Below are 27,879 nucleotides of genomic sequence, written 5' to 3' on the forward strand. Positions count from 1 at the left end.
AAATTTGTTGATGTTGGCCTGTTAGATGACATGCTAACTTCGAACAAGGCAGGAAAAACAAGAACAAATGTGGTTTGTAAAGGGCTTTTTGAGTGTCCTTGCTCGCTCTCATTCATGAGCAGAGGCGAAAAATTCCCCAAACTTCATGCTTGCTTGCCATTTACTCAGTTCTGCGGTGTGGCATCCCGCCCTGTTATTGTTAACCGGCTCCATCTTCATTTGAGTGTTATGAATAAAGCACCTTCTCTCCTTCTGCTGATGAACATGTTAGATACTTTCCCAGTCACATTGCTGGGAATCTGCTGAGATCTGAGCAAATCATTATGATCTCATCACTTCAGGAGACCTGATTTAGGAGTAATTCCTGTCTTCAATTAGTTATATCTCTTAAACCTCTGTTTGAGTTTATTTATTCTGTAAATTAAAACCCTGCTACAAGTAATAAAATCTAAATTAGGGGTGTGCTACTGAGAGGTCAGCTGGCATTGTAGGTGACACATGATGTGCACTTGTTTAAGATGTTTCTTTGTCTTGGCATTGACTGCATCAAGGAAATCAGAAATAACCACAGTGTGTCAGAGTGAAATGTTTACATGGTGTGCTGTGAAGACTGAAGATTTCCAGTGACAACTCAAACAACAAAAATAAAGGTGAAAAACGACAAGAATGACTGCTTTCAACTTGCCCATACTCAGTAATGAACTACATTTTTGGGGGGGGGGTTCAGTTGTAAAAAGACTAGCAAACTTATACACAAGGTGGGAAAAGGTTTAAAATGTCCAATCTTCAAAATTGCTGTCAAAGTTATGCATGGAAATATTATAAAACACAATATTTGTCCTGTTTGGATGTTTTATTTATGTTCAGTAAACTTGTACAACATTTTAAATACTTCCAATCACACAAAACTGGCTCACTTTGTGTTTGAACATATTCTAAATCATATACTTGAAAATTAGCTGTGTGGAAATACTTGACATGACTGTTTGGTCCCCCTTAACTCTGCTTATACAAATTCCTTTATGTATATGTTCCATAGAGACAGTCTTAAAACCAAATATTTAGCAGAGAATGTTACACCCAAGTTATATTGCTACAGTGTGGCCAAGGTTTAAAGCAGTTCCCAAGCTAAATAATAAGAGAAACGCTTGCCTATGATTAATATGTTACCTTCCTCTGTACGCATGACTGCCTCTTGGCATTCAGATTTAGCTTTCAGAAAACAACCTAAACTCATTTAATAGACCTGACTTGAGAGGCTTTAGGAGGGGAGTTGAGTTTATGCCCAAGGGCCCTGGAAAGAAGGCAAGGAAAGGGAGAGATGGAAGGATCACAGTGCACAGTAAATAATGTTACAGTATGAATAATGAGCTTGCGCTGTGCCAGGGCCTCAGCTGGACTAATGACAGAGACCTGTTTTAGATTAGATCTGTGACTGACACACACACACACACACACACACACACACACACACACACACACACACACACACACACACACACAAAAAGTAACACTCAGAAGGGAGATCCTGTGAGTTAACATAATGTGCTGTACCTGGCATGCAGAGATCAATGTTCTGCTCAAATTATAAAGGAAACAAAAAAAAAAAAGGCAAACGGCACCAAACACACCTTCATCCATGCATCTTTCCATTGAATTATCAAGCATGTGCCATCAATTTTCCTCTGCTTTTCTTTTCTTATTTTTTTCCTACCTTTCTATGGAGCTACAACTCAATCTTTTGACTTCAGGTCAGTTTTTCCAAAGCAACAAATAAAACAGTCTCTGATGCAGGTCTGCCCCCTGCTGTCGGCTGCAGGACCACTTTAAAGAAACAGTCAATGTGACGATACACAGATTTTGGTTTGGGGTTTTTTTTTTTTTTTTTCCCCCTTTCTTTGAAGGGGTGTATTTGGAGCAAATATTGTATAATTCATTCATGTCAAATATCCTTTATGCTACAAAATCTAGAGCAGGTAGAAAGACAGTGTCAGAAGTTCAAGAGTTTGCGACTATCAGTGCTGCGTGACAAATGTGACAACATATTAACCACAAGTACATTTCAGGCTTTTCCTGCTGAGTGGGACGAATACTTTAATGCCTAAAAGTACCGGAGAAAGAGGGCTACTAGTCTGGGACATTATTACATTATCACACATGATGAGTTTAGTACTTTACTTGTAAGAGTACCTGCCAATCTTCAGTTCCTTTTTGATGAGGACTACATCAGTGTGACTTTATCCAATCAGTTGGTGTAGACTGATGATTAAGCACACCGATTCTATGTTAAAAATGTTTTAATAAAAGGGGGGGAGTTGTGAGTGCACATTGAACTCCTTGGCTGCTAACGTCCAGTCCGTGCCAAACGTTGCAGTGCCAGTTTGTGTGCATTCAGCTGCTTCCTCCATGGTCGTTTTTAGGTGTCAAAGCCGTTCTGTTTGTTATTTCAGTCTTAGTTCACATCCTCCCTGCAGCTCCTGGCTCTGCTGGCAGGGAGAGCAGAAGGCAAGGCAGGGCAGAAAAGTGAGAAGGCACCAGACTTCTTGTTCTGCTTCCTCGTCCTCCTCATCGTTTCTCCAACTTTTTGAATCTTGCTTCTATAAAAAGATATAAAAACAGAGATGATTGTTAAGTCTGTGTATAAATATACCAAATGCTGAATTTGTAGCTTCAGGTTATAATGTAGAAGTAGTTAGAGGAGAGAATATTTGTGGTGTCATAGCGCCATCTATTGCCAAAGGACCTGATATTACCCTATGCTACTCGTACAGTAAGCAGACCATGGGAAGTGGAGGGTAATATCCTCAAGGTGGGACTTTCCTCTCATGTCATTCAAACGTAGCAGTGTTTTCAATTTATATGTAATACTTAATGCCTTTTTTTTTTATTGGTATTATGACATTTTTGGAAAACACATACAATCCATTCTTTCCCACTTCTGTGTATTATCAGTCTTACCCAGTTTCTTGGAGTATGCGTCCAGTTTATAGGCAGCCTGTTCAAGTGCGGATACTTGCTCTTCAATCTTGTTTATCTGGTCCAAATATGGCTGTAAGCTAGCATCTAAAACAGACATGGATTTAACCATACATTGTTTCATTAAACTGAAGAATATTCTGGAAATGCACATAAATATATAAAATTTTCTGACAATATTCTTACATTTGTTGTTGAGATCTTGCAGGTTACGGCTTATGTTGATACTGATATCCTTCATTTCCATGTATTTCAAACTTGTAAGTTTGTTCATGTTCTCCAACAGACGGTAATCTTCACAAGTGGCTGAGAAGAAAACCAGAAAATAGAAATATTAAAAATGTTGCATCCAGTGATTCTCTGTATCATTATTAGATGGAGTGTTTTTTTAATTTTTAATTTATGTATTTCTACAGTGGTTGAGGCTGTAAAAAAAATTTTTTTTTTTTTTTTTTTTTTTTTTAAAAAGTTGCTTTTTAAAGTTTACAGAAACCACAATAACTGTCTTGTCCACCAGTCACATCTTTGTGACAGCATCTTGAAGGAAATCACCGTGGTGGATAGAAGAGAAAATCTATTAAACTAAGGTACATTTACATTGGTGCTGTTCACATTAAACCAGGACTGTAAAGCTCTGATCCTAAAGGACCACAATCTGCACGTTTTCACAGTTTCCCTGCTTCAACACACCTGGCTCACAATTGTGAAGAACTTCAAAAGCTGTTGAATCCATTTAATTTGAATCAGGTGAGCTAAAACACAGAAACATTGAAAACCTGCGGGGCAATGCCCTTAAGAACAGACTCTTGACACCTCTGCTTTAAACAACCCCTGATTTACTTCCACTGATAGTATTTGTTTAGAAAAGGGTGAAAAGCTATTAGCAATCTGGTGAAGACTAAATAAGCAAACTGGTGTAACTGAAAACCGGGGGTCTTGGTTGCGATACATTTGCAGCGTAAACGGAACATCCAGTAACTCGAAGAGAAGAAGTGGATTGCAACGTGTTAAAGCGCAGCATGCCGAGTAGCTCACCGTCTCTTCTGCTACTCATAGTGGAAGAAAGGTTCTTGTGAAAACTCCAGAAACCACAACTGAATGAACCAACTAAAGCAGAAGGATTTGGACTCTGTTAACCAGACAGTTTGATCTGCTTCAGTAAAGTACAGCGTGAAAATAAACCAAAACAAAGGAAGGTTCAAATGTTTTTCAGACTCCCCTGTTCATACAAAGCCAGTCCCTGGACTGTACTGGTGTGAATGCAGTCTGATTGGCATTACGCCTCACCTGAGGTCCCATTAAAGTATCTCAAGAATGGTATTTACACATGAACTTAAGGTCGTTTTAGTCACTGTAATGGTTAAGTCTGAAAGAAGTTACATCAGTGCGAAAGCAGTAAAGAATGCCTCCTAAAATTGTGACACATTAGATCTTACTAAATGTTACATGGTTGAAAACTGTGCCAAAAGCATGAGTAAGACATTGTGCAGTAAGCTGATGGGTTGGGGTAACCAACCTGTTAGTTCTCCTTGCAGAAAGATGGCCATCTTTTCAAACATATCGGTGCACAACTCATCAATATCAGGCTCTGCAGGCTCCACAGCCTCCTCTGCTGTCTCCACGCCACCATCACCTGATTACAAAGGAAAATACCAAACTAAATGAATAGGACAGAAAAATCAATAAAACCCACATATAAACAAACAACGTAAAAGTAAGCTGGCTTGTAGTAATAGTATAAAATGCAATCCAAACAGAAAGCGATCAGTCTTGTTTATTTTCTGCTATATTAGCAATTAGCTAATGGACAGGGAAAACAACACGTACTGTTTGTGCTGGGCTTCTTAGGAGCAGGCACCAGACTTTCAGCCGTTTCCTCCGACCGATCCGCCTCTCCGCTGCTGCTGGCAGCCGCGTTCAGAGCCACCGAGGCAGCCGAAGGCTCCCTGGAAATACTGTCCATAGCTGCGGCTTCGTCGCCAGTCGCAGCCATTTTGTTCCTGTTTTAATTAGTCGCTGTCACGTGAGTTGCGTGTTCACGTGACGCCGACTCGGCCCGCCACCATGACTACCGCCTCATGTGCGCGCACAGCCACACCCTTTTGTGTGTAACACGATACAGTGATGTTTAAAACATTATCTAAATAAATCGTCTTGTTTTCAGAGCTTGATATGTTTTTTTTTTTTTATGAAGGAGTAAAAGTGTCACAATGTATTAATTAAATATATAATAATAATAAAAATTCATATATATATATATATATATATATATATATATATATATATATATATATATATATATATATATATATATATATATATATATATATATATATATATATATAATTATACATTTGTGCATTTAATCCTAATTTTAAATAATTAATGACAGATTTAATGAATTATTTTATGTTCACTGTTTTAATAAATTAATGACACATTTTTTTAAATTAACTAATTATGTATTTAATTAATAAATTGTGGTACTTTTATTCCTCCATATTTTTTTACCCTTTTATCTTCAGATATTACACCACATTTACCATTGTGGTCAACCTGACCTCAGGAATATTTGTCTCCAGAAAATTACTTACAGAACATTGTTGACGGAGGTTTTGTGTCAGGCATTTTCTTTATTTGTTTAAAACAAAAATGATTATTTGATAATAAAACCTTGACCTCTTCTTTTGGCTACTATCAGGGCTAATTGTAATATTAGAAAACTTTTTATCCTGAAATGTTTTTATTTAAACATTTAATAATCACCAGAGTATGACCTCCATCGTTTTTGGTCATGATATGGCCTTTTGTTCAGCACCACCATGAGGGCAAACTTTCAATTTTAGAGTAAGTGTGTCTTCAAAATCTTTCATCCACATCTTTTCTAATTTGGGATGCACAGTCATGACTCTCACAGAATTAACCATATTGATTGATATTTGTGTGCCCTGCGATGGACTGGCGACCTGTCCAGGGTGTACCCTGCCTTTCGCCCAAAGACTGCTGGGAGAGGCTCCAGCTTCCCTGCGACCCTTAATTGGATTAAGCGGTTAGGATAATGAATGAATGAATGATTGATATTTTGTCACCCCTCCCCTTTCCTTTCATACATATTTATTTACTTAGTTTTATCATCTTTTTCTGGTATATTTGGTGTCAGTCACTATAAAGTCTCAGATTACAGTCTACACAAAGTACAGTGAGGAATGGTTTAGTTAGAGGTTTGTATTCAAGCTTTTATATGTTTGCTCCCCCTTTTGTTTGCATGAACTAATGTATTTTGATGAACATGAATAGTCAGCAGTATTAGGGCAACACATACACACAGAGACACACTCATGCCCATGGTGTGGGAAAGTTCTCATGGGAATATCTCATGTATCAACTTAAAAGTATCAACTGTGCACCTGCAGATGTGGGAAACAAGACCAACAAGAACCTCAATAACATGTGAAGAAAAATGCTAAGCTACAACAGGACCCGGTGTAAAACATGTGCCAATTCACTCGTGTGATGATTTGCTGTGGTGACCCCTTCAGAGGGACAAGTCAAAAGGGCAACAACAACAAAGACAACAGGACTGATCTCTATCCACCAATATGACAACACAGAGCGGGATTTATCAGAGACTTCCTCCAGAATTTGGGAAAGGATATGATGGAATAGCCTGCAGGCGTGAATTCCATTAGATTTCCTAGGGCATGCCCTTTAAGCCAGTGGCCAACACAATCACTTTGGTTGACTTGCACTAAATGCTGGTTGAAGAATTTTGATGCTGTCACAAGTGTGTGATCATCTACTATATTAAAGAACACCAAAAAAGTCAACAGGAGAAGAAGCTGTTTGACATTGCCACATAATCTGGCACATTACTTTATGGGTGCAACCCACATGCTATTCTTTGCTGCTCATCCCACAAATTTTTTCCTTAAACTGTCATATTGTTGATGTGATATTTGTTCATAACGTGACATTAAAATTTTGCCAATTCTGTTGTTATAATTGTTGAATATATTATTCAATCACAATTTCCCTTGCTTTTTATTATGAGTTTACTACACAAATGACTGAAACAGTTAGCATAAGGCAGTTGTTTGATAACGTTGCCATTTATAAATAATACTGTGTGTGTATGTATGGGCTATGTGTCTATACATGAATGTTTTGTTTTTTTTTTCTCCAATTAATTACTGATATGGACCGATATGTCTGGAATAAAGAATAAAGTAAATACACTCTACTTTCAAAGTATAACATTGTTAAATAATAATAACCTTTAAAATGAAGAAGAATGCTGCACAAGCTGATGAAGATGTTGGAGGATTCTTCACACCCTCTCCACAAGACAGTGAAGAAACAACAAAGCGTGTTCAATGAGAGGTTTCTTCAGGTCCAATGTAAGACTGAAAGATACAGAAGCTCATTCCTGCCAGCAGGAACAAGACCTCGTCAACTTAATTATTATTATCTATTACAATATTGAATTTCACTTTGGGGGTTGATAAAGTTTTTTGTTTTTTTATTTTATTTTATTTTATTTCATTCAAAATAACTATTACTTTCACTGTGCGCGCTCCCGCCGGAAGTATGCCCTTCCTGGGAGGCATATTTCACCAAAACACCTGTGTCGGCGCTGTTCCTGGAAAAGCAAATCGTGACAGGCGAGTTGCAGCGGTAGACTGTAAACATGGCGGCGTGCACAGCTACAGAGCTGTGCCGAACATCCCGTTACTATTAGTCTGAGAGACTGAGACACCCCAAAAAAATGGAGACCGAAGAGGAGCAGCACATAACGACGCTCCTCTGCATGGGTTTCCCAGATCCCGATGTGATCCGAAAAGCGCTCCGACTGGCAAAAAATGACATCAACGAGGCAGTGGCGCTCCTGACCAACGAAAGCCCCGGGCTCGGATATGGATATGAACCGATGGAGAGCGGGCCTTCTCCCGGCTTGGGCTCCAGTGGAGAGGGGGAAACCAGCGGGCGGACCGGGACGAGTGGTTTTGATCCCCCTCCAGCATACCACGATGTTGTGGACAGCGAGGTGAGGACATTTTAAGCTGAGGAGGCGCGGGAGAGCGTTGCCTGTAGGAACTTGTAACATCGTGGACTCGCCCATTTAACCATCCAAAGTTAGCAGCTTCAATGCTACACGCACCAAACCCTCCACAAACTGTCAAGACTTGCATGTTTATACTCCATAGTCCTCCAGGACATTATGTGTTTCTGATTCACACTGATATGACACACTATTAGCGCGTTTGCTTTATTAAAAAAAAGTATTAAAATCTACTTTAAACCCAACAAACTATCCTAGCTAGCTCGTAGCTGGCTAGCTAGGTTGGGGGAGAGTTAAACGCGCCGGTAATTTTTGGACCAGGAGGACAGAAGCATCACTGGAGGCTTGGAGGTAGATGATGGAAGTGATGGTGGGCCAGTTCGGAGTAATCACCTTTATCAGCCAGCCCTGCGATAGTCAGATGGGAGTCCTTGGAGTGATTTATTTTAGGTTAGCTACTGTTAGCTAAAAGGTTGTCGTGCTCAGCTCCCATTGAGATCACAGTTCACACAAATCTCACACAGTTTCGCAATTTCTTTCATCTACGTGGCTGTTTTTCGTACAATCTTCAGCATATATTATCCAGTTATCACCTCAGTGTCAGTATTTGACTCACGGAGTACTTTTCTTTTTATGTAGATACAGTTGTGCTCATATGTATTCATACCCTTCATTAAAGAAGGAAATAGCTGCCTGTAAAATAAGCTGAAATTGACTAAAGTAGTAATAAATAAAAATTCTATGAAAATCATTACATTATTTTCTTATTCTGGTTCAATTGAAATTTATTTTTTAAAAAGCAAACAAATAAGATAATTTATTACATATTACATCACTCAAACTAATATTTAGTTGAACAATCCTTTAATGTTTCCGCTACAGTCAGGTGTTTTCTGTTCCTCTCAGTCAGACTTCTGCAGCTGTTGACAGGTATTTTGTCCCACTTTTCAACAGCAAAGTGCTCTAATTTGTCCAGGACCAATTTGTTTTGGGGTTTTTTTTTTCTTTCTTTAACTCAATTAAATAAAAAAATAAATAAAAAAATTTTAAAAAGTGTATTTTTTCAAATTTTTAGTTATTGTTCTTTTTTTTTTAGTCTCCAGTTATTTGAGTGACTGTTGTAAATTCAGCCTTTTCTTTAATGAAAGGAAATGAATACATATGAGCACAACTGTACATATATGAGGAATATGGAATTTAAGGCAGTCATCTCTTATTTAGAGTGATTTTACCTGGAAATCCTGTCATTTTGGCCCATCCAGCTGTCATTTATTTGATGTGCCAACAGAAACATGGAATGGCTTTTCATAATAACCTGTCTGCATAACTAATAGTGTAGTTTTTATTGTCTCCTGGAGGTCTTTGTCAGCTACAACCAAAAACCTGTTTCTCTCTCATAACCAAATAAATGAACAAAAGTAAGAACTTTGTCACTAACTGATTAATATGCTACATTATTGATCCAGACTGTTCGATTTATAATCTTTTGAATATGATATAGCTTTCTTCAGTATTGAGCAGTGATGGTTTGTCAAACTCCAGTCCTCGAGGGCTGTTATCCTGTAGGTTTTTGTTGTTCCCCCTTTCCCAAGGCAGCTGATTAGAATCAAATGCATCCAGCAGCTTCTTGTCAACCTGTTTTTAAGTTTTGGTCAGGTGTGTTGGAGCACGGAGACAACAAAAACCTTCAGAATACTGGCCCTCGAGGACTGGAGTTCGATACCTGCTGTTTAAATGAACTAGTGATCTCTTCCCGTTGGACACCTCAGTTGTGTCTTCTAGTCTTATCGCTTCATTTTGAATCAGGGTTATATTAAAAATATTTGGCATAAAGTGTCCCAAAAACAGCATAATGTAATGGCATTTAGCACAACAATCTTTGCCACAAGACGGAAATTAAAAATTACCCCTCTGTACGTGATATGATAAGTATTCAGTGTATGTAATAAGACAGGGGTGGACCTGCTTCATTGCCTCTCTTCTCTTCACATGTTTACTGTATTTGTAATTTAGACACTTGTCATAGATCTCTGGCCGTGTGTTGTGTTCCTAAATATAGCCCTGCAGTCTCCTGGATGCACACAAACACATTGCAGTTTTTGCTGGGGTTCCCAAGAGGGTCACAGATGCACAGTAACAGAGTGGCGCCGAGTTACTCAGTCGCCCAGCCCACGCCCCACACATGCACACTGTTTTCCACACATGCATTTACTCCCCAGAGCCTTTTAAAGACTTGAAACATGGGTAGCTTTGTAGGTTTGATGGCTATGTCTGAAGGTTTTTGTATTCTTTTTATTATTCTTTAAACCTAGTGTTTTCTAATTTTCATATTGGTGAAGTCTTCACTCCCATTCTCCTACTTCTCATCCATCCTGCCATATTTAATTTTCTTAGAAAGGCATGGGATGAAATATGATGCTTCCCTGTTGCTTCCTCCTCCCCTCTCCTCCCGTTTTCTTCCTCTGAAAGACTTTATTTCCATTTTATCACCTGTTATCAGACTAATATCAGCATTCAGCACAGTGAAACATGCTGAACGTGTTGTCCAGTTTGTATGCAAATATGGAGGCATGTCAGACGGTTCAGATAGTAAGGCTTGACCTAACTCTGTCGTTCTGTATTAATATTTATACTTGGTAGTTCCTGCAGGCAAAATGGGCAAATGTCCTGTAATAGTTTGGCTCATTTATAATGTAGTGAGAGCTGAATCTGGAAGCTCGACGGCTACAGGGCAAACTTACTGTAAATTTTTGCTTTCAGGTGTCACATATTTGCCCCAAAGTGCCATCAGACTACTGTGCAGTTTAATCATGAATATACAGAGCACTTTCATGAATATGCAAAGAACTTTATGATATAAATAATTCACCAATCCTTCGTTGGTTGTTGCTTTCACTACACAGATTCTTTAAGCTTTACGGTTTCTTTGTTTTTGCTCTTATTGCAGCTGAGCCTAGACTTGGCTTTTCAAACTGAAAATGTAAAGGGTGTAAAAGTTGATTTTTGCAGAAGTTGAATTTTAACTCTCACTTCACTGCTTGCTCAGTCATGACAGCAGAAAATGGCTTAGCTGGTAGCTCTCTGCTGCTCACCAGACAGTGTCATGTCATGTGGCAGAGTGCTCTTTAACTAACTGTAGCGCTCACGCAAGTACCTGGGAAAAACTCTGTTTATTACGTTCTGAAAGCCTTTTGAGAGGAAACAGAGGTATAAATGTAATACAGAAATTAAGGGTAGATGGCTGAGGAGAGGACACGCTTTCTGAATGACCGCTGTCGTCGTCCTCCCAGAGGGAGAAAAAGAATCAAACAGCATCCTGTCTGACTCTGTCAAGTGCCAGAGGCCATTTGTTTTATCCCAGCATCACACAGAGGACAGATGCAGTGTCATGTATTTAAAACAAGGGGACCAGCTGCGTAGAGTAAAGTCACCTTCTGCATTAAGTTGTAAATTTGTCACGTCTTGTGTTCCAGCGGAGCAATGACGAGAATGGGAACTGCTCAGGAGGCAGCATGGAGTTTCCCACCACCAACCTGTACGAGCTGGAGAGTCGCGTCTTTACTGACCACTGGTCCATACCTTACAAGAGAGAGGAGTCCCTGGGCAAGTGTCTTATTGCCTCCACCTGCCTTGCACGGCACGGTAAGAACACTTGGGATATTCATCTTTGTTGTTAACCATGTAATGGTGTTATTATACGCACTAGGGGTGGAAACTAGAATCAAATCGAAAAAAAATGTATTCAATTTTTTTTTGTTAAAAAATCTTTTTTCATTTTTCAAATAAATAAAAGTAAGCCATTATTTTAAGTAATGGTTGTTTTTATTGATCTTTTTACTTGTTTTCTTGGGTATTGTAGCAACAGAAGGATGGTCTGGTTACTGTGTTGTTTTTTTTCATAAACGAAATTAATAAAAATGACGAGCAAAAATAAGTTTTGTACATTTTTTTTGTTTGTTTTTAGTTGACAAAAATCAGCAATATCGAAGAAATGTGAGAATCACAATTTAGATCAAATTGACACCTAAAAAATGGGAATCAAATCAGGACGAAAGCATATCATCACAGCCCTACTACACACCCTGTTTGGGCTTTTTTTTTTTTTTTTTTTTTTTTTTTTGGACACTTGTGCCACATGGCGAAACATATCGATGTTCTGCGACGGCCGAGGTCCTTTTCCAAGCCGATACATTTTTTGAATCTTCCTCTCCGTCAGGTCTTGCCGATGCTGATGAGAACTGCAAGCGCTTTATGGATCGGTGCATGCCGGAGGCCTTTAAAAAGGTGAGCAAAGAAGAAACGTGGCCTGCGTAATGGACCGGCGTGCTTTATCTGACTCTCTTCCATCTCGTCTTGCCATCACCAGTTGTTGACCAGCAGTGCCGTACACAAGTGGGGCACGGAGATTCACGAGGGAATCTACAACATGCTCATGCTACTGGTGGAGCTGGTTGCTGAGAGGGTGAAGCAGGATCCTGTGCCTGTAAACCTGATGGGAGTCCTGACCATGGTGTGACTTCCTGATACTCATCCTTTTCAGCGTCAGAATGCTTTTTTTCATCAGGAATAATTTGCTGTCAGTTTCATGCATCTGTGTTTCGTTTTCCCTCCTGACCAGGCTCTCAACCCTGACAACGAGTACCATTTTAAGAACCGGATGAAGGCGTGTCAGAGGAACTGGGCTGAGGTTTTCGGAGAGGAGGCCAACATGTTTGCGGTCTCTCCCAACACCTATCAGAAGGTAAGCTCTCTTCTGTTGTCACGTGGCATTTATTAGACATGCTGTTGGAGTATTTTTCAGATTCATTTATAAATATAACTGAATGTGCAAAAGTTGAATTCTTTCCCATTGCTGGTGGTGGGGTGTTTATACTCGCTGCCATGGAAAAGATAAAGAAAAACAAGAGGGGGATGAATTTATTGACGCAGTTTATTACACAATTAAACCCAGAATGTGTCTGGATGCTCACTGTTTGTGTCAAAGTGCATAAAAGGTGGGAAAAGACCAAGTGGAAGGGTCAGCGGGGGAAGTGGAAGTGGGCCTTTGGTTACGGTTATGAATGAAGATCAGGGACAGGCATGTTTTCTATCTTCAGTCTTGGGTAATAGAGCTGCTGGGTTAATGTGTGACTGACAACAACAGCTGTCAGAAAATCGTATGCGCATCTCCCGAGAGTTAGGAGTGGAATTGCTGAGTAATTCTGCTGAAAACATCGTTTAATGTCTGTTTCAGGAGCCTCACGGTTGGCTGGTTGATTTGGTGAATCGAGTGAGTAAAGAACTGACTGCCTGCATCTTAATGTCCACGCACCATATCAGCTTTGCCTTATACGTTTGTTTCTGTTCTTTCTCTCTGTCTTTATGGGGGAAGTTTGGAGAGCTGGGAGGATTCGCCGCCATCCAGACTAAGCTCAACACAGAGGAGATCGAGATCGCCGTAAGAACGACCCTCCTCGTGTGTCACAAGAGTCGAAATAGCTGTTACCGCCCTGATAGATGGAGAGGTGCTGCATAAAGTCTTTGATACAGCCTATGCAGGCAAAAGGTCACCATGTTTACCCCCACTGCTCTCAGCTGCAGGGTGTCCTCCCTCACACACTCTAACACACACCCGCATCCTCCCGCTGTGTGACGGTTGAAATGCTCTGTTGTTTTGTGTGTTCTGAGGCATCCTTGTACTAACGCTTCCTTCAGGGAACCTGGCCGGATCTGCAGCCCGGCATAGCCATTGATTTGTTGCATGCACACACACACACACACTCACACACACAACATCTCTTGAATTGCTTGCATATTAATTAAGCAAAGACTAATGTTGGGCTTCTTGATGAAACTGGAAGCTCAGCTCTGTGTTTGTGTGTGTGTGTGTGTGTGTGTGTGTGTGTGTGTGTGTGTGTGTGTGTCAGCTGTTAGATGCTCAACTGACTTCTGCCAGAATAAAGAGGGAGTGAAAGTGAAAGCAGAATATGTTATGGGTGGAGAGCCTCCCTCTTCTGCTGACTCCCATGGGTGACTCGTTCATTTGTCAGCTTTGAGCTTAAAGTCGAATGAGGCAAAGGGGGTTACGATTTTTTTTTTTTTTTTTAACGAGTGGTGGGAAAATGTGGAGGAGAAGGAGGTGCTTTGCTTAGGCAAAGGAAGGTGGTCTCAGAGGAGAGAAAATAGGGAACACAGGAGCGATTCATCAAGCTCCTGTGATTGAGCTCTGGAATGAAAATTGACTGTTCATGTTGACATTTTACCGCCTTTTATGGAGGGTTTTGGTGAAATCAAGTTTGGCATCCGAGCTAAACAGATTGCCGCTTACAAAAAATGCTGACTTCAGTTTTGTTTTTGTTATTTTTATGATCAGGATACCACAGTTGGTGCTGCTATTTTGCTAATTTCATTTCCTGTTTGGTTTCTGTCTGTCTTTTCCCACCTTGCACAGTGTGTATCGGCTCTGGTGCAGCCTCTCGGAGTTTGTGCCGAGTACTTGAACTCCAGCCTCGTTCAGGTGAGCTCACACATACGTTCTGTGACACACACGTCCTAACCTCCATGTTTGTTTTCTTTCCAACTTTTTCCAGCGATGAAATGATGCGTTGTGTTTATGGTGACATCTGTTCCGCTTTCTGGTTTTGTTCTATTTTTATTTCCTGTATCTTCTTACTGTTTTGCTGTACCGGTTGTCCATTTAGCCCACGGCAGCTATTAACAAAGTCTCATGTTGTCATTCCCTAGCCCATGCTCGATCCAGTCATTCATAAGATGATCACATATGTGCAGAACCTAGAGGAAAAGGACCTTAAAGACAAGGTAGTGTTTTTATTTTCGTCGCCTCCTTTGGTTTTGATGCATGACGTCACAAATGCTGTGGGTTGTTTGTGTCTGACTTAGTTGTGTTCAGCGATATAGAACAGCTGACTTTATTCTGGTTAGTTAATTACATTGTAGTCATTGTGTCACTTTAACCTTAGCGTCTGGTGAGCATCCCAGACCTGCTGTCGGCCATCAAGCTGTTGTGTATGAGGTTCCAGAGGGAGCTGGTCGCCGTAGTGGATGACCTGCGGCTGGACACGCTGCTGCGCATGCTCAAAACTCCCCACTTCTCCACCAAGATGAACTCTCTCAAAGAGGTTTGTTCTCATTGGTCCCGAAGTGTCTAAATAGCTCATCAAGCTTTTGTAATTTTTTTTTTCCTATCATGGATCCTTGTCTTGCAGGTCACCAAGTTAATAGAAGACAGCACGGTGTCAAAAACGGTGAAAAACGCCATCGACACGGACAAACTGCTGGACTGGCTCGTAGAGAACTCAGTCCTGTCAATAGCACTAGAAGGTAGAGACGTAAATCCGGGCAGACTCAGAACCGTTGACTTTGCTCCTTACTTGTGAATCTGAAATCAGCACAAAATGAAATTTTTTCAGGGCTTTCGTTGGAGCTCCTCCGTCCACAAGTGATGCATAAAACATTGTCGTTCCAGGTAACATTGACCAGGCCCAGTACTGTGAGAGGATCAAGGGAATCATTGAGCTGCTGGGGAGTAAGCTGTCGCTAGATGAGCTCTCCAAGATCTGGAGAATACAGGTTAGAGCCAAAACACTAACAATAATATAATACAATATAAATATAAGTAAGCAGGTTTGCATGTTTTTGACTCTTAAAAACTGTAATCTGAACATTAAATCCTAACATGTATACAGATAATTGACAGAAGGCTCAGGTTTCCTGCCACCGAGCTAACGCATTGATTTCTGTGTGGGTGTTTCAGGCCGGCCAATCATCGACTGTAATAGAAAACATTCATACGATAATTGCTGCTGCTGCTGTGAAATTCAGCTTCGATCAGCTCACCCATCTCTTCATCCTCATTCAAAAGGTCGGTGCAGTCTGTGACCTTTTCATTGATTTACCTATTTTCATTTAAAGTGGTCTTTAAGTGTGTTTTTGTGGTATTTGTAGAGCATTTCCATGTTTTTTTAAAAAATTTTTAGAGCTGGGAGGTGGAAAGTGACCGCGTCAGACAGAAGCTGCTCAGTCTGATTGGGAGAATAGGCCGAGAGGCTCGCTCTGAGACTACAACAGGAAAGGTATTTTGGCTTTTTTTTTTTTTTTTTTTTTTAGTCAAGGTGAAGCACAGTATAATTAGCTGAATTGAGTTTCTTTTATAAAGAACTGATTTAAAATTAAAAAAAACAAAAAAAACAACCAGGCTTCACTGAGCAAACACTCCAGGTTTTGGTGTAAGATATCCCCATGAGTCCGAGCCGTGGTGTGTGTTTGTGTCTGCTCAGGTGCTGGAGGTGCTCTGGGAGCTGGCCCACCTCCCCACCCTGCCTACCAGTCTGGTACAGCAGGCACTGGAGGAACATCTTGGGATTTTGAGTGACGCCTATGCTGTCAAGGAGACTGTAAAACGCAGTTACATCATTAAGTGCATTGAGGACATTAAGAAGGTGAGACAGACATGTGACAGAATTGCATTTATTCATTATATTTGATTTTTTTTATGTAGTTTGTCCTGCAGGTAGTTGCTGCAGCTCAGCAGTCAGAAGGAACATGTATGTGTGCCCAAACATTTTGCAACCTGCTGTGACAGTTTTGCTTTAAAGTTAGCATGTCTCAGCTACTTTGTTATTACTATTTCACTTGGGTTTGTTCCTACACAGTCGGGTTATGCAGTCTAGGCCTTTGTCTTTTCAGAGAAGCACCATACTTTATAGGTTAATCTTTATTCTACATGTTATTTTTAGTGTCTAGGAAAGCTCAGGTATCCGACTTTTTCAGCTTTCCCACTTTGGAAAGTTGACTTCATAATTTTTTTCCTTTTATTTTAAACAGGATGAAGTCGCCTTTTTTTAAATTGTTTTATTGTTTAGTTTTTTTCTTCTTGCTGAAGCACCTGAAATTTTTTTTTAGTTATTATACTCCCACATTGTTTACTGAACTAAACACGCTTGGAGAGTATTTCCCCAGAGTATCTCAGAGGTTCCCTGTCTGTTTTACGGGAGAAAAATGACGACAGCTTACCTCCACTTTCATGCAGGCCATTGCAAAGGTATTTTCAGGTTCTCGGGTCTTTAAGACAGTTGCTTGAGAGGAAAGTGGGTCAGACAGTCCAGGAATCCCAACCTGTGCTGGCTGCTTCGAGGGACTGTAGCGTTTTTATGTGTGTGTGAGGCGGCCGCTCAGCTAGTTGAATAAAACCCCTTTCTGAACGCTGGGGATGTGTCATACACAGTGTCTTGTGGTGATTGTAGACAGCAGGCACAACTGCACATCAGTGCATGTTAATAATAAATACAAGTACAGCTGGTGATGGCTGTATGTGAGGTACCGTTGAGGAGTCCTGTGTCAAAGATGCATTAAAGTTGCAACGATTGAACAAAATAGAAAGGATGTTCAAAGCCGACGATGATTGGCTGAAAATCCGTTAATCTCCTGGTGACCTGTCCGAGGTGTGTCCCGCGACTCGCCGGCTAACTCGTGGATAGCCTTCAGTTTCCTTGCAACCCTGAATTTGGAATAAGCGCTGTGTTAAATAGATGGATAGTTGCTATGCAACATTGCAGGTTCTGGAGAGGCTTTATTATCTGGACACCAGCAGATCCAGCTCATTTAGGGGACAGGACAGGACAGGACGCTGCATCTCGTAAAATGCATCCAAGACTAAATGTTTTCATTGCTTTAAGCCAGTTCAATTCAATCAAGTTTTTGAAATAGAACAGCTATTTTTACCATCCTGTATGAAGCGTTTACCAGACACATTATTTCACAACAACAGTGTTAAATGAATTCTTTCTGAACCACTTTGGAACATTCGGCTCTGCACACACACACTTTGCTTTAATCCAATACAAAATGGAGAGTGTTAAGTTTATAGTCATTTCTAGTTGAGCTGGGAGTTAGCCTGTTTGTTGTTTCGGTTTCTGTCTTAAATCAACAATAAAACTTCTGGGATTTCTAGGTTGACTTGACATGAATGCGTAACCAAGGAACCAGTTCATTCATTCATTTAAGGCTTGCGGGGAACCACTCTCTCATTGAATAATGAGTCATCAATGAAAATGAAGAATTATGGCCTTGTAGATGAGCTGCATGGTGGTATACTGGTTAGCACTGTGGCCTCACAGCAAACAGGTCTGATTTGTTGGGTTTGACCAGTGGCCTTTCTGTGTGGAGTCTGCATGTTCTCCCCGTGTTTGTGTGGGTCCATGTTAGGTTGATTGATTACTCTAAATTGTCCCTTGGAATGAATGTGTATGCTTGTTTGTCTCTTTGTGTTGGCTCTGTGATGGACTGGCGACCTGTCCAGGGTGTACCCCGCCTCTCGCCAAGTGATTGCTAGGATGGGCTCCAGCTTCCCCACGAGCCTAAGAGGTTAAGAAAATGGATGGACTTATAGGATAGGAAAGATGTTTATGCCATTTGTGCTCATTCCCTGTTGGAGGCTGATGATTAAATGGACAAAAATCTGACTTTAATGACCAAAACTGCACTTTATTGTTTGGGAGAAAACTTTTTTTGTTTGTTTTTCTTTTTGCATAAAGTTGATTTTTATCCGAGTTACAATATTAGCCATTTGTTAGGCTGATTAAAAAGGAAGAAATTGACCAGATTATTTCCTAGACATGTGGTGTGTTTGATACTAAATCAAAAGAAACGCAGGTCGAATGTCAAGGTTAAAAGGATGGAAGGAATGTATGCTTCGTCATACTTCTACATTTGTGTCAGTCATGCATGTTTAGGTGTGTCTCGATCAGTAAACTGGTATTGTGTGTTCTGGCCCTCCAACATGATTGTTGCACCTCCAGCTGAGCTGTGTTTATAGTTTCACTTGCACTTTTCATGCATTGGCACAATCCAGCTAACAGTGGCTGTTGGACTGAAGAGTATTTCTTGTTTCAGCTTCACAAATCTCCCTTGTTATTGGCTGCATACTCAAATGTGTACAAATGTCCCACTTGAAATTAAATGTATGTCTCCAGACTCACACTCAGGAGGACAATAAAGTCAGCAACACACAAAGCTCTTTTCACATTGGGACTTGGGGCAAGAAGAAATCTAACACTTTGGCTAAAGTAAGAGAATGATCCCATATAATTTGCATTTCCACTCACTGATATCTCTCTAATGTTGCCGCTTCTTGCCTGTCATCCAATCACGGAGGAGGGTTTTTTTTTACTACAAAGGGCTTTTATTGGTCACAGGTTGACAGTTGCACGTGTGATTGCAACACGAGGTAATCTAACAAGGTGCTTGTTAATCTTTGGCTTGCCTCACTAAGAGGGGTTTGGCTCTTACTAATGATTACACGGTGGTGCTGATCTTGTTCTGGGTAACAACTGTCTGGACTTTATGAATGATTTAGCAGCTTGATGAGTGGGCAGCTTTGGTTGGAAGTGCTCGAACGTTTACCCGTAACAAACAATCTAAATCAGAACCATGGATACCCAAAAGAAGCACGTTTTGATATTTGAGTTTTTATTAAAAAGGCTGATTTGAAACTCGGTGCTTTATATCCCTGGCTCTGACTCTTCTCTTTTCTCCTTTTGTTTTCACAAAGTTCTCACTTCAGCGGCAGTGAGCCTGTGATGTGACAGATTTGGTGATTGTTATCGTGTATTTGTGCCGTTTTAACAGGCTTCTCAGCAGAGCTCTCCTCAGGCCGTCTGGGTTGTTCCCGCTCTTCGACAGCTGCACGAGATCACCCGCTCTTTTATCAAGCAGACCTACCAGAAACAAGACAAGGTACCTCAAGCGTGCACGCTAATCTGAGTGAGCTGCTGTGCGAGCGCTGATGCTTTAAAGTCTCGCTGTTCTGTCCTTCCCCAGAGCATCATCCAGGACCTGAAGAAGAACTTTGAGATTGTTAAGCTGATCACAGGATCCCTCGTGTGCTGCCACCGGCTCGCTGCGACGGCTTCAGGTAACAACGGCCTCTCGGGATCGACGCTGGTGGACGGCAGATACACCTACCAGGAGGTTCGTTATGTCATTGAACACTTCTTTTTTTGATTCCAGGTCTTTGTTATTTCATTTTATTTAAATGTCACCTTAGTTGTCAGCTTCACCTGAACTAAAACTGCTGACCTGAGCTGGTAAAACACACACCCTTGTCACTGTGTTCAGTATCTGGACAGCCACCTGCGCTTCCTGGCGTTCTTCCTCCAAGAGGCCAGCCTCTACCTGGTGTGGAACCGAGCAAAGGAGCTGTGGGAGTGCCTGGTGTCGGGGCCGGATGTTTGTGAACTTGACCGTGAGGTATTTAAACATTCATTGCAGGAATATTTCCCTGAAAGACTCCGCCTGAGGAGGCAGCAAACACTCAATTCCCTTTAAAACAGAAACTGGAATTTAGTCCCTTCATGCCTGTTTTTGCTATAAACCCTGTTTTTGTTTTTCTAATTATATTCATTTTATTTTATTTATTATTGTTTATTTACTTTTTTTTTATTGTTATTCCTTTATTTAATATTTCATTGTATATTATTTTATCCCAATATTTTTTTGGTCTTTTCCTTATTTTGCTTGTATGTAAAGCTAAATAAATGTAGCTGTTAAGGGGTTAAATGAACAAAGTGCGGTGTAAGAACATTAATCCTTGAAGTGTTGTCAGTGTACAAACACAACGCTCAAAGGACTGCCAGGAAGATGATGTAAAGTCATACATTGCACTCGTTGGGCTGAAATACAAACATTTGACAACGATGCTGTGTTTTAAACAGACTAATAATGTAGGAGACATTTCAGTGTAAGTTTCACTCCTGTAACGCTCAGACTGCAGATCTGAATGATTGATCATGATTTTTTTTTTTTTGCAAAAATACAAACTTTTTTGTGTGTGGCTCACATTACAATGGTTTAAAACATGGGGAGTGAAACTAAAAACACGGCATGACAAAGAGCGGTGACGGCTGCAGCGTCGCCCTCGTCTCCAATAAGTTTGGTAGTTATGATATTCGAGTCAATTTTGACATTTTTAAAACAGTCGGTGATTCACGAGTCAGAAGATTTTGCTTGAATTAACAGAAATCTTGCCATCAACTCTACAAAACTAGAAGTCAAACTGGTTTAATTTCTTATTGAAAACAAGGAAACAACATGGTGAATATCAGTCTGTGATAGCGGACCTCATGGCTGATCCAGATCAATTCCGGGCTTATTTGATCAGCCACTGAAACCGTCGCTGATTGGTTGTAGTTCCATCCAACCAGGACAAAAACATTTTTCCAACCCGTGTCACGTTGCAAGCCCCCATGTGCACGTCTACATGAAGGAGGGAGAAATTTCACAAGCATGATGGGAAACTAATGGAGAATGAGCGATGTCTCCTCCTCTGTGCCGAGCCCATGAATCGTGTTTGTGGTAAATGTGGACGCTTCGTGCTTCATGTTTGTTGAAGTTTGTGTGCAACAGGAACTGACAGTTATCATATAATCTTATTATTTCCATTGTTTACAGTTGATCTTGCCGTGTCTCTTCTCCTCTGGCACAGATTCTGACACATCTCACATCAGCTGAATGAAATAGAATAAGAATATTTTGACTGAGCAGCTTAAAAAAACATCTTATGTGTCTGATTTAGGATGACGTGTGGAAGTGGGCTGGGTTGGTTTGTGCTGCTCAGACCTTCATACAGAAATCAGATAAGGGTCACATGTGGGTTAATGGTGCAAGGGAACAGGAGTGTTTCTGTGTGTAGAATGGGAAGATGTAATCTCTCTCATAAATCAGAATAGAACTGTTGAAGTGAATAAAGTTGTAGCTAATCAGGAGAATAAAATGATGAAAAAAACATTTTAGGAAAGAATTTAAAGAATCTGAAGCCAACATTTTGTGTGATAAAGCCTAAGCACGGTTATGTTTTTGCATGTGCAGATGTGTTTCGAGTGGTTTACCAAAGGACAGCATGACCTTGAGAGCGACGTCCAGCAGCAGCTCTTCAAGGAGAAGATCCTGAAACTGGAGCCGTATGAGATCACCATGAACGGTGAGAGGCACTAGTGCTCCCCGTTGTCCAGTAATATGTCTGTCACAGCCGTTTTATTTTGTTTTGTTTGTTTATGTCAGGCTTCAATCTGTTCAAGACCTTCTTTGAGAACGTGAATCTGTGCGACCATCGTCTGAAACGCCAGGGAACTCAGCTGGTCAGTGCTCACAAGCCTTCTTGCCGTTTTAGTGAAGCTTAGCCCTGGGCGGTGTTTCTGTTAACGTAACATTTGCTTCGTTTACAGTGTGTGGAGCGCCTGGACCTGGCAGGGATGGATTTTATTTGGCGCATCGCCATGGAAACCCCTGATGAAGAAATAGCCAATGAAGCGATCCAGCTTATTATCACATACAGCTACACCAACCTCAACCCTAAGATGAAGAAAGTAGGTGTATGTGTGTGCACACAATGCTGGGATCTGTTTCCATGTCGTTAATATCTTTAAGTTAATAATTATCTCCCTTCTTGATTAGTTTGAAATCTTTTTCTTTTCAGGATTCAGTGTCTTTGCACAAGAAGTTCATTGCTGATTGCTACAAGCGACTGGAGGTGAGCAATCAAACTACTTTCAGGTATAATTGTGCCATTTCACAAAAATCAACACCCAACAGCTCTCTTTTGTGTTTTTTTTTCTTTTTCTTATTCATCTCCATCAGGCTGCAAGTTCGGCACTTGGTGGGCCCACTTTAACTCATGCTGTAACTAAGGCAACCAAGATGCTGACAGCCACTGCCATGCCGACCGTGGCCACATCTGTACAATCACCATCCAGGTACAGAGGGGGGTTTGGGTAAGAACATGGTTATTAAACTTATTAAATCATTTGATGCCTCACAACTATGAACATAAAAAATAACATGAAGGTTTAAATGCTGTTGAAAAGCTTTTATTTATGCTGATTTTCTTCATTTGTATTTGTTTTTGTTTTTTTTAGATCCACAAAGCTGGTGATAATTGAAAGATTGCTGCTATTGGCTGAACGCTACGTCATCACGATAGAGGTCCGCGGTGCAGTCTTTGTCATTTTTTTGTTGGTGTTTCTGCTGCTAACGGATCTCTAAAGCTGTTGTTTAATATGTTTGTGTGTAGGATATGTACTCCGTTCCTCGTACTATTCTACCTCACGGGGCCTCATTCAACGGACACCCCATCACTCTTCATATCACCTACGAGTCAACCAAAGACACCTTCACCCTTGAGGTAACCCTGTTTCCCAGGAACATTTTATACTGAGTTATCATCTGTAGCGGAGATGGTTCCCCTGATTTGTGTGTGTGTGTGTATGTATGTGTATGTGTGTGTGTGTGTGTGTGTGTCCTCCAGACCCACAGTAATGAGACTGTCGGGAGCATCAGGTGGAAGATTTCTGAGCACTTGAGCTGTCCGGTGGATAATGTCCAGATCTTTGCCAATGACAGTGTGGTGAGTGTTAGTTTGATTTGACCTGCCGTGCATCAAACTGCCTCGGTCTCCAACCCGCTTTCTCTGCTGCGCGTTAGCTGACCATGAATCGGGATCAGAAGCTGCTGTCCCAGCTGGGCTTCAGCGACGAGCAGACTCTGACTGTGAAAAGCTCAGGCACCGGCACTCCTTCTGGCAGCTCCGAGTCCTCAGCATCCGCCTCCAGCAGCTCAAGCTCTGCTGTCTTCAACTCTGCCTACGCCTTGGAGCAGGTTGTTATCCGCAACCTGAATCTTACAGTGAAATGTACAAAACCATTGACTCGCTCGTTGTGTCGCACTGTGACCCTGTTCCTCTGTCTGCAGGAGAAGTCCCTGCCTGGGGTGGTGATGGCTTTAGTGTGCAATGTGTTTGAGATGCTTTACCAGTTGGCTAACCTAGATGAGTCTAGGTGAGAGTTTCTGCATGTGCATGTTTGCGTGTGTGTGTGTGTGTTATGTACACAATGTTGTCGGAATAAACTGTTGCAACACCATTTTTATGCCATCTGTCTGCTTATAAACAGTGACACCTTCACACTGTTCCATAAATGTGGATGTTTATCTCACCGTTAAGATACTTTTACATGAATATTGAAAAAGTTGATAAGTCACAGTTATTATGGCAGAACTTTTCATGTGTTTTCTGGTGATTAATAGGATCACTCTCCGTGTGAGGAAGCTGCTGCTGCTGATTCCAACAGATCCCGAAGTGCAAGATGCTCTTGATAACTTTGTTCCCAAAGAATCCAGCGTCTGGAGCCAACAGGTACCTCCCATCATCACGTCTCGCTCTGCTTTAAAAACCCTTTTACAGAACTCTGGAAGCTGGTTGTGTTACGTCTAGAGTTTTTCTCGTTTGCACATCTTTTGTAATTATTTCTCTTGTAACTGTTTTTTGTAGAAGACACTTTTCACCCTCGGCCAAGGGACAGGCTCTCGTTCTCCGTCCATGACCTCCAAGCAGCAGCATCAGCCTAGCGCTGCTTCCATCTTGGAGTCCCTTTTCAGATCCTCTGCCCCCGGCATGTCTACTTTCAGAGTGCTGTACAATCTCGAGGTACGCGTGCCTTTAAGCGCCCACTGCTTTCGACAGGCCCTGTTCTCAAATCCTGCAATGGATTTATGGCTTTACCTCTGGTTTACCTTCACATTTATTGTGTTTCCTTTTGTTTTTCACTTGTTTCTGTGTTTTAGGTGTTGAGTTCAAAGCTCATGCCCACATCGGATGACGAAATGGCCAAAACAAGCAGCAAGTCCTTCTGTGAGAACTTCCTTAAAGCAGGAGGCCTCAGGTAACAGACTGTCAGTGTTTCATTGTTAAAACATTTAGCTTATATGTCAAGTGCAATAAGTTCCAGGACACACACACACACACACACACACACATACTTATACATATACATGCACATGTACATTTTCATATACACAGTAGGGGTGGGTAATTGAATTGAGAGAATCAAATATCAGGATTTTTTGCTTCACAATTTTAACAAATTTTTTTTTCATTAAATAACCAATTTTTTAAATTTTTTTAGATAAAACTAATCACTAATTTTTGTCATTTTTATTGTTTTTATTGTTATATTTATTGTTTTTTCTTATTGAAATGAAGAAAAGTTTTGTCCTTTTTTTTTTTTTTTTTTAACTCACAGTTGAGTTTTTTTTTAGTCAACAAAAATCAGCATTATTTAAGAATCGTGAGAATCGTGATTTAAATCTAATCGGCACCCAGAAAGTTGGAAAGTAATGGAATCGCGACGAAAACATATCAGCCCAGCCCGAATACATACGCATGGCGTCTGCTTTCTAACATGCTCCCTGGTGTATTTCAGAGTTTAGCCTTGACGGCTGCATTTATCTGTGTTTTTTACAGTCTGGTGGTGAATGTTATGCAACGAGATTCCATCCCATCTGAAGTTGACTACGAGACCAGACAAGGAGTCTACTCCATCTGTCTTCAGTTGGCCAGGTGAGAGACGTCCATGCAGAGACGTTTTCACACATACATGACAGCCTGTAGGGCTTATTTTTTGGCTGCATGAGAGAATTAGGTTTGGTATTATTGTGTTATTACTCTTTCGCTTTGGGAACATTGGCAGGACAATACCTGGCACACCTGGTGCTTTTGTGCCGTTTTGGCCAGTTGTTGCTCCTCATGATTTTTTTTAACATGTTGCATGCATGAGCAGGACTCCGTGTGACCCAGCAACATCCAAAAATTATTGCAAAAAAAGTAAAACTGATCATTTGAAAACAGTAGTAGACTGCAGTAAATCCAATACAAAACATCATTCTAGCTATATGAGGAGCTCCATGCACTGTCAGCATGCTGGAAACAAAGCCGACTGTTTACATATGAGACTGCCTCCTTTGTTCTGTACCCACTCTGGAGTATTTCCACTCAGGAAAGCTCATCCCACACAGAATTGACTGATGTGAAGTGCGTGAGTTAAAAGACAGCTGCAGCGTCCTGGTCTAATCCTCCAAACCGCCTCTGTTCCCAGGTTCCTTCTCGTCGGTCAGAGCATGCCTGCAGCTCTGGATGATGATGTCATCAGGGACGGTGACGCGCTGTCTTCCCGGCCTTTCCGTAACGCGGGACGGTCTGGACGGCAGCTGTCTCTATGTGGAACTCCGGAGAAGTCCTCCTACAGGCAGATGTCTCTGTCTGAGCGCTCATCCATACGAGTGGAGGAGATCATACCTGCAGCCAGAGTTGCCATTCAGGTACCAGACGTATTCTCCTCATGCAGGACTGCTTCCATCTTAAATCCATCCTGAAATTTAATGTTTACACTCTTTTATTCAGACAATGGAGGTGGGCGACTTCACTTCCACTGTTGCCTGCTTCATGCGCCTGACGTGGGCGGCCGCTGCAGGCCGATTGGATCTTGTCGGCAGCCCACAGCCAATTAGAGAGACTCACAGCTCACTTCTGCCACAGGGAGTCCACACCAGAGTCAGCAGCACTGGTAAGACAGAAAACTGGAGTAGAACTGGTTCTCTCTCCAAATAAAAACAAAAACCTCGAGAAATAAGACCAAAACACGCTGCTGTGTGTTTTTACAGGAAGCAACTGCAGCTCCAGCAGCGAGGGCGAGACCACGCCGACAGCATTGCATGCTGGGATTTGTGTCCGACAGCAGAGCGTCTCCATCAAAGACGCCATCATCGCTCGCGAGGCTTTGTCGCTGCTGGTTACCTGCCTGCAGTTACGCTGTCAGCAGCTATGTAAGACCCAAATGAGTGCAGACGTGTTTTTTTTAGCCCCTGTTGTATTTTTTTTTTCTGTGTTTTTCACAGAGGGGAGGCTCGAATAATGTGGTGCTTGTATTATATTATTAGAGTTAAATAGGAAAATATATTTCTCATAAAGATATTATTTTGGCCTTCAGATGGTTGGAGCAAGAAAAGGTTTTAATGTAATTCTCCTGGACAAAGAGACTGGAGGGCAAGCGGACGAGCAGGCAGATGGACTGGTAGGCAGACGGACTGGTAGGCAGACAGGCAGACGGACTGGTAGGCAGACGGACTGGTAGGCAGACAGGCAGACAGACTGGTAGGCAGACGGACTGGTAGGCAGACAGGCAGACGGACTGGTAGGCAGACGGACTGGTAGGCAGATGGACTGGTAGGCAGACGGACTGGTAGGCAGATAGGCAGACGGACTGGTAAGCAGACGGACTGGTAGGCAGATAGGCAGACGGACTGGTAGGCAGACGGACTGGAAGGCAGGCAGGCAGACGGACTGGTAGGCAGATAGGCAGACGGACTGGTAGGCAGACGGACTGATAGGCAGACGGACTGGAAGGCAGGCAGGCAGACGGACTGGTAGGCAGACAGGCAGACGGACTGGTAGGCAGATGGACTGGTAGGCAGACGGACTGGTAGGCAGATAGGCAGACGGACTGGTAAGCAGACGGACTGGTAGGCAGATAGGCAGACGGACTGGTAAGCAGACGGACTGGTAAGCAGACGGACTGGAAGGCAGGCAGGCAGACGGACTGGAAGGCAGGCAGGCAGACGGACTGGTAGGCAGATAGGCAGACGGACTGGTAGGCAGACGGACTGGTAGGCAGACGGACTGGTAGGCAGACGGACTGGAAGGCAGGCAGGCAGACGGACTGGTAAGCAGACGGACTGGTAAGCAGACGGACTGGTAGGCAGATAGGCAGATGGACTGGTAGGCAGACAGGCAGACGGACTGGTAGGCAGACGGACTGGTAAGCAGACAGGCAGACGGACTGGTAGGCAGACGGACTGGTAGGCAGACAGGCAGACGGACTGGTAAGCAGACAGGCAGACGGACTGGTAGGCAGACAGACTGGTAGGCAGACAGGCAGACGGACTGGTAGGCAGACGGACTGGTAAGCAGACAGGCAGACGGACTGGTAGGCAGACAGACTGGTAGGCAGACAGGCAGACGG

General features: G+C 41.8%; 2 protein-coding genes across 3 annotated transcripts in view; one reads left to right on the forward strand and one right to left on the reverse strand.

Moving 5' to 3' along the window:
- Window positions 1–1,756: 1,756 nt before the first annotated feature.
- Window positions 1,757–4,969, reverse strand: bloc1s2 (biogenesis of lysosomal organelles complex-1, subunit 2; the record flags this gene model as incomplete). The annotated part of the gene is made up of 5 exons (XM_079245055.1): window positions 1,757–2,597; window positions 2,959–3,063; window positions 3,163–3,282; window positions 4,493–4,609; window positions 4,804–4,969. The coding sequence occupies 5 exons, from the start codon at window positions 4,967–4,969 to the stop codon at window positions 2,566–2,568; spliced, it is 540 nt and encodes a 179-aa protein (XP_079101181.1). The 3' UTR covers window positions 1,757–2,565.
- A 2,694-nt stretch (window positions 4,970–7,663) lies between these two features.
- The window catches only part of usp24 (ubiquitin specific peptidase 24), a 43,510-nt gene continuing 23,294 nt past the window's right edge, over window positions 7,664–27,879 (forward strand). Inside the window, exons 1-35 of one of the 2 annotated variants that reach the window (XM_079245239.1) lie at window positions 7,664–8,020; window positions 11,509–11,677; window positions 12,252–12,319; window positions 12,402–12,545; window positions 12,654–12,776; window positions 13,269–13,304; window positions 13,407–13,472; window positions 14,466–14,531; window positions 14,759–14,833; window positions 14,995–15,153; window positions 15,241–15,355; window positions 15,501–15,604; window positions 15,789–15,896; window positions 16,012–16,107; window positions 16,312–16,473; window positions 19,661–19,768; window positions 19,853–20,002; window positions 20,150–20,281; window positions 21,899–22,010; window positions 22,091–22,167; window positions 22,255–22,395; window positions 22,506–22,559; window positions 22,667–22,800; window positions 22,945–23,011; window positions 23,100–23,210; window positions 23,334–23,432; window positions 23,510–23,683; window positions 23,777–23,862; window positions 24,110–24,218; window positions 24,354–24,509; window positions 24,647–24,744; window positions 25,326–25,421; window positions 25,957–26,179; window positions 26,262–26,424; window positions 26,522–26,683. In XM_079245239.1, the coding sequence (XP_079101365.1) occupies window positions 7,742–8,020; window positions 11,509–11,677; window positions 12,252–12,319; window positions 12,402–12,545; window positions 12,654–12,776; window positions 13,269–13,304; window positions 13,407–13,472; window positions 14,466–14,531; window positions 14,759–14,833; window positions 14,995–15,153; window positions 15,241–15,355; window positions 15,501–15,604; window positions 15,789–15,896; window positions 16,012–16,107; window positions 16,312–16,473; window positions 19,661–19,768; window positions 19,853–20,002; window positions 20,150–20,281; window positions 21,899–22,010; window positions 22,091–22,167; window positions 22,255–22,395; window positions 22,506–22,559; window positions 22,667–22,800; window positions 22,945–23,011; window positions 23,100–23,210; window positions 23,334–23,432; window positions 23,510–23,683; window positions 23,777–23,862; window positions 24,110–24,218; window positions 24,354–24,509; window positions 24,647–24,744; window positions 25,326–25,421; window positions 25,957–26,179; window positions 26,262–26,424; window positions 26,522–26,683 (4,222 nt within the window). In that variant the 5' untranslated portion in view covers window positions 7,664–7,741. The remainder of the gene's footprint in view (window positions 8,021–11,508; window positions 11,678–12,251; window positions 12,320–12,401; window positions 12,546–12,653; window positions 12,777–13,268; window positions 13,305–13,406; window positions 13,473–14,465; window positions 14,532–14,758; window positions 14,834–14,994; window positions 15,154–15,240; window positions 15,356–15,500; window positions 15,605–15,788; window positions 15,897–16,011; window positions 16,108–16,311; window positions 16,474–19,660; window positions 19,769–19,852; window positions 20,003–20,149; window positions 20,282–21,898; window positions 22,011–22,090; window positions 22,168–22,254; window positions 22,396–22,505; window positions 22,560–22,666; window positions 22,801–22,944; window positions 23,012–23,099; window positions 23,211–23,333; window positions 23,433–23,509; window positions 23,684–23,776; window positions 23,863–24,109; window positions 24,219–24,353; window positions 24,510–24,646; window positions 24,745–25,325; window positions 25,422–25,956; window positions 26,180–26,261; window positions 26,425–26,521; window positions 26,684–27,879) is intronic. The other variant, XM_079245240.1, reaches the window with a different exon arrangement.

The sequence above is a fragment of the Telmatherina bonti genome (assembly GCF_933228915.1).
Source record: "Telmatherina bonti genome assembly, chromosome: 8".
Classification (NCBI taxonomy): domain Eukaryota; kingdom Metazoa; phylum Chordata; class Actinopteri; order Atheriniformes; family Telmatherinidae; genus Telmatherina; species Telmatherina bonti.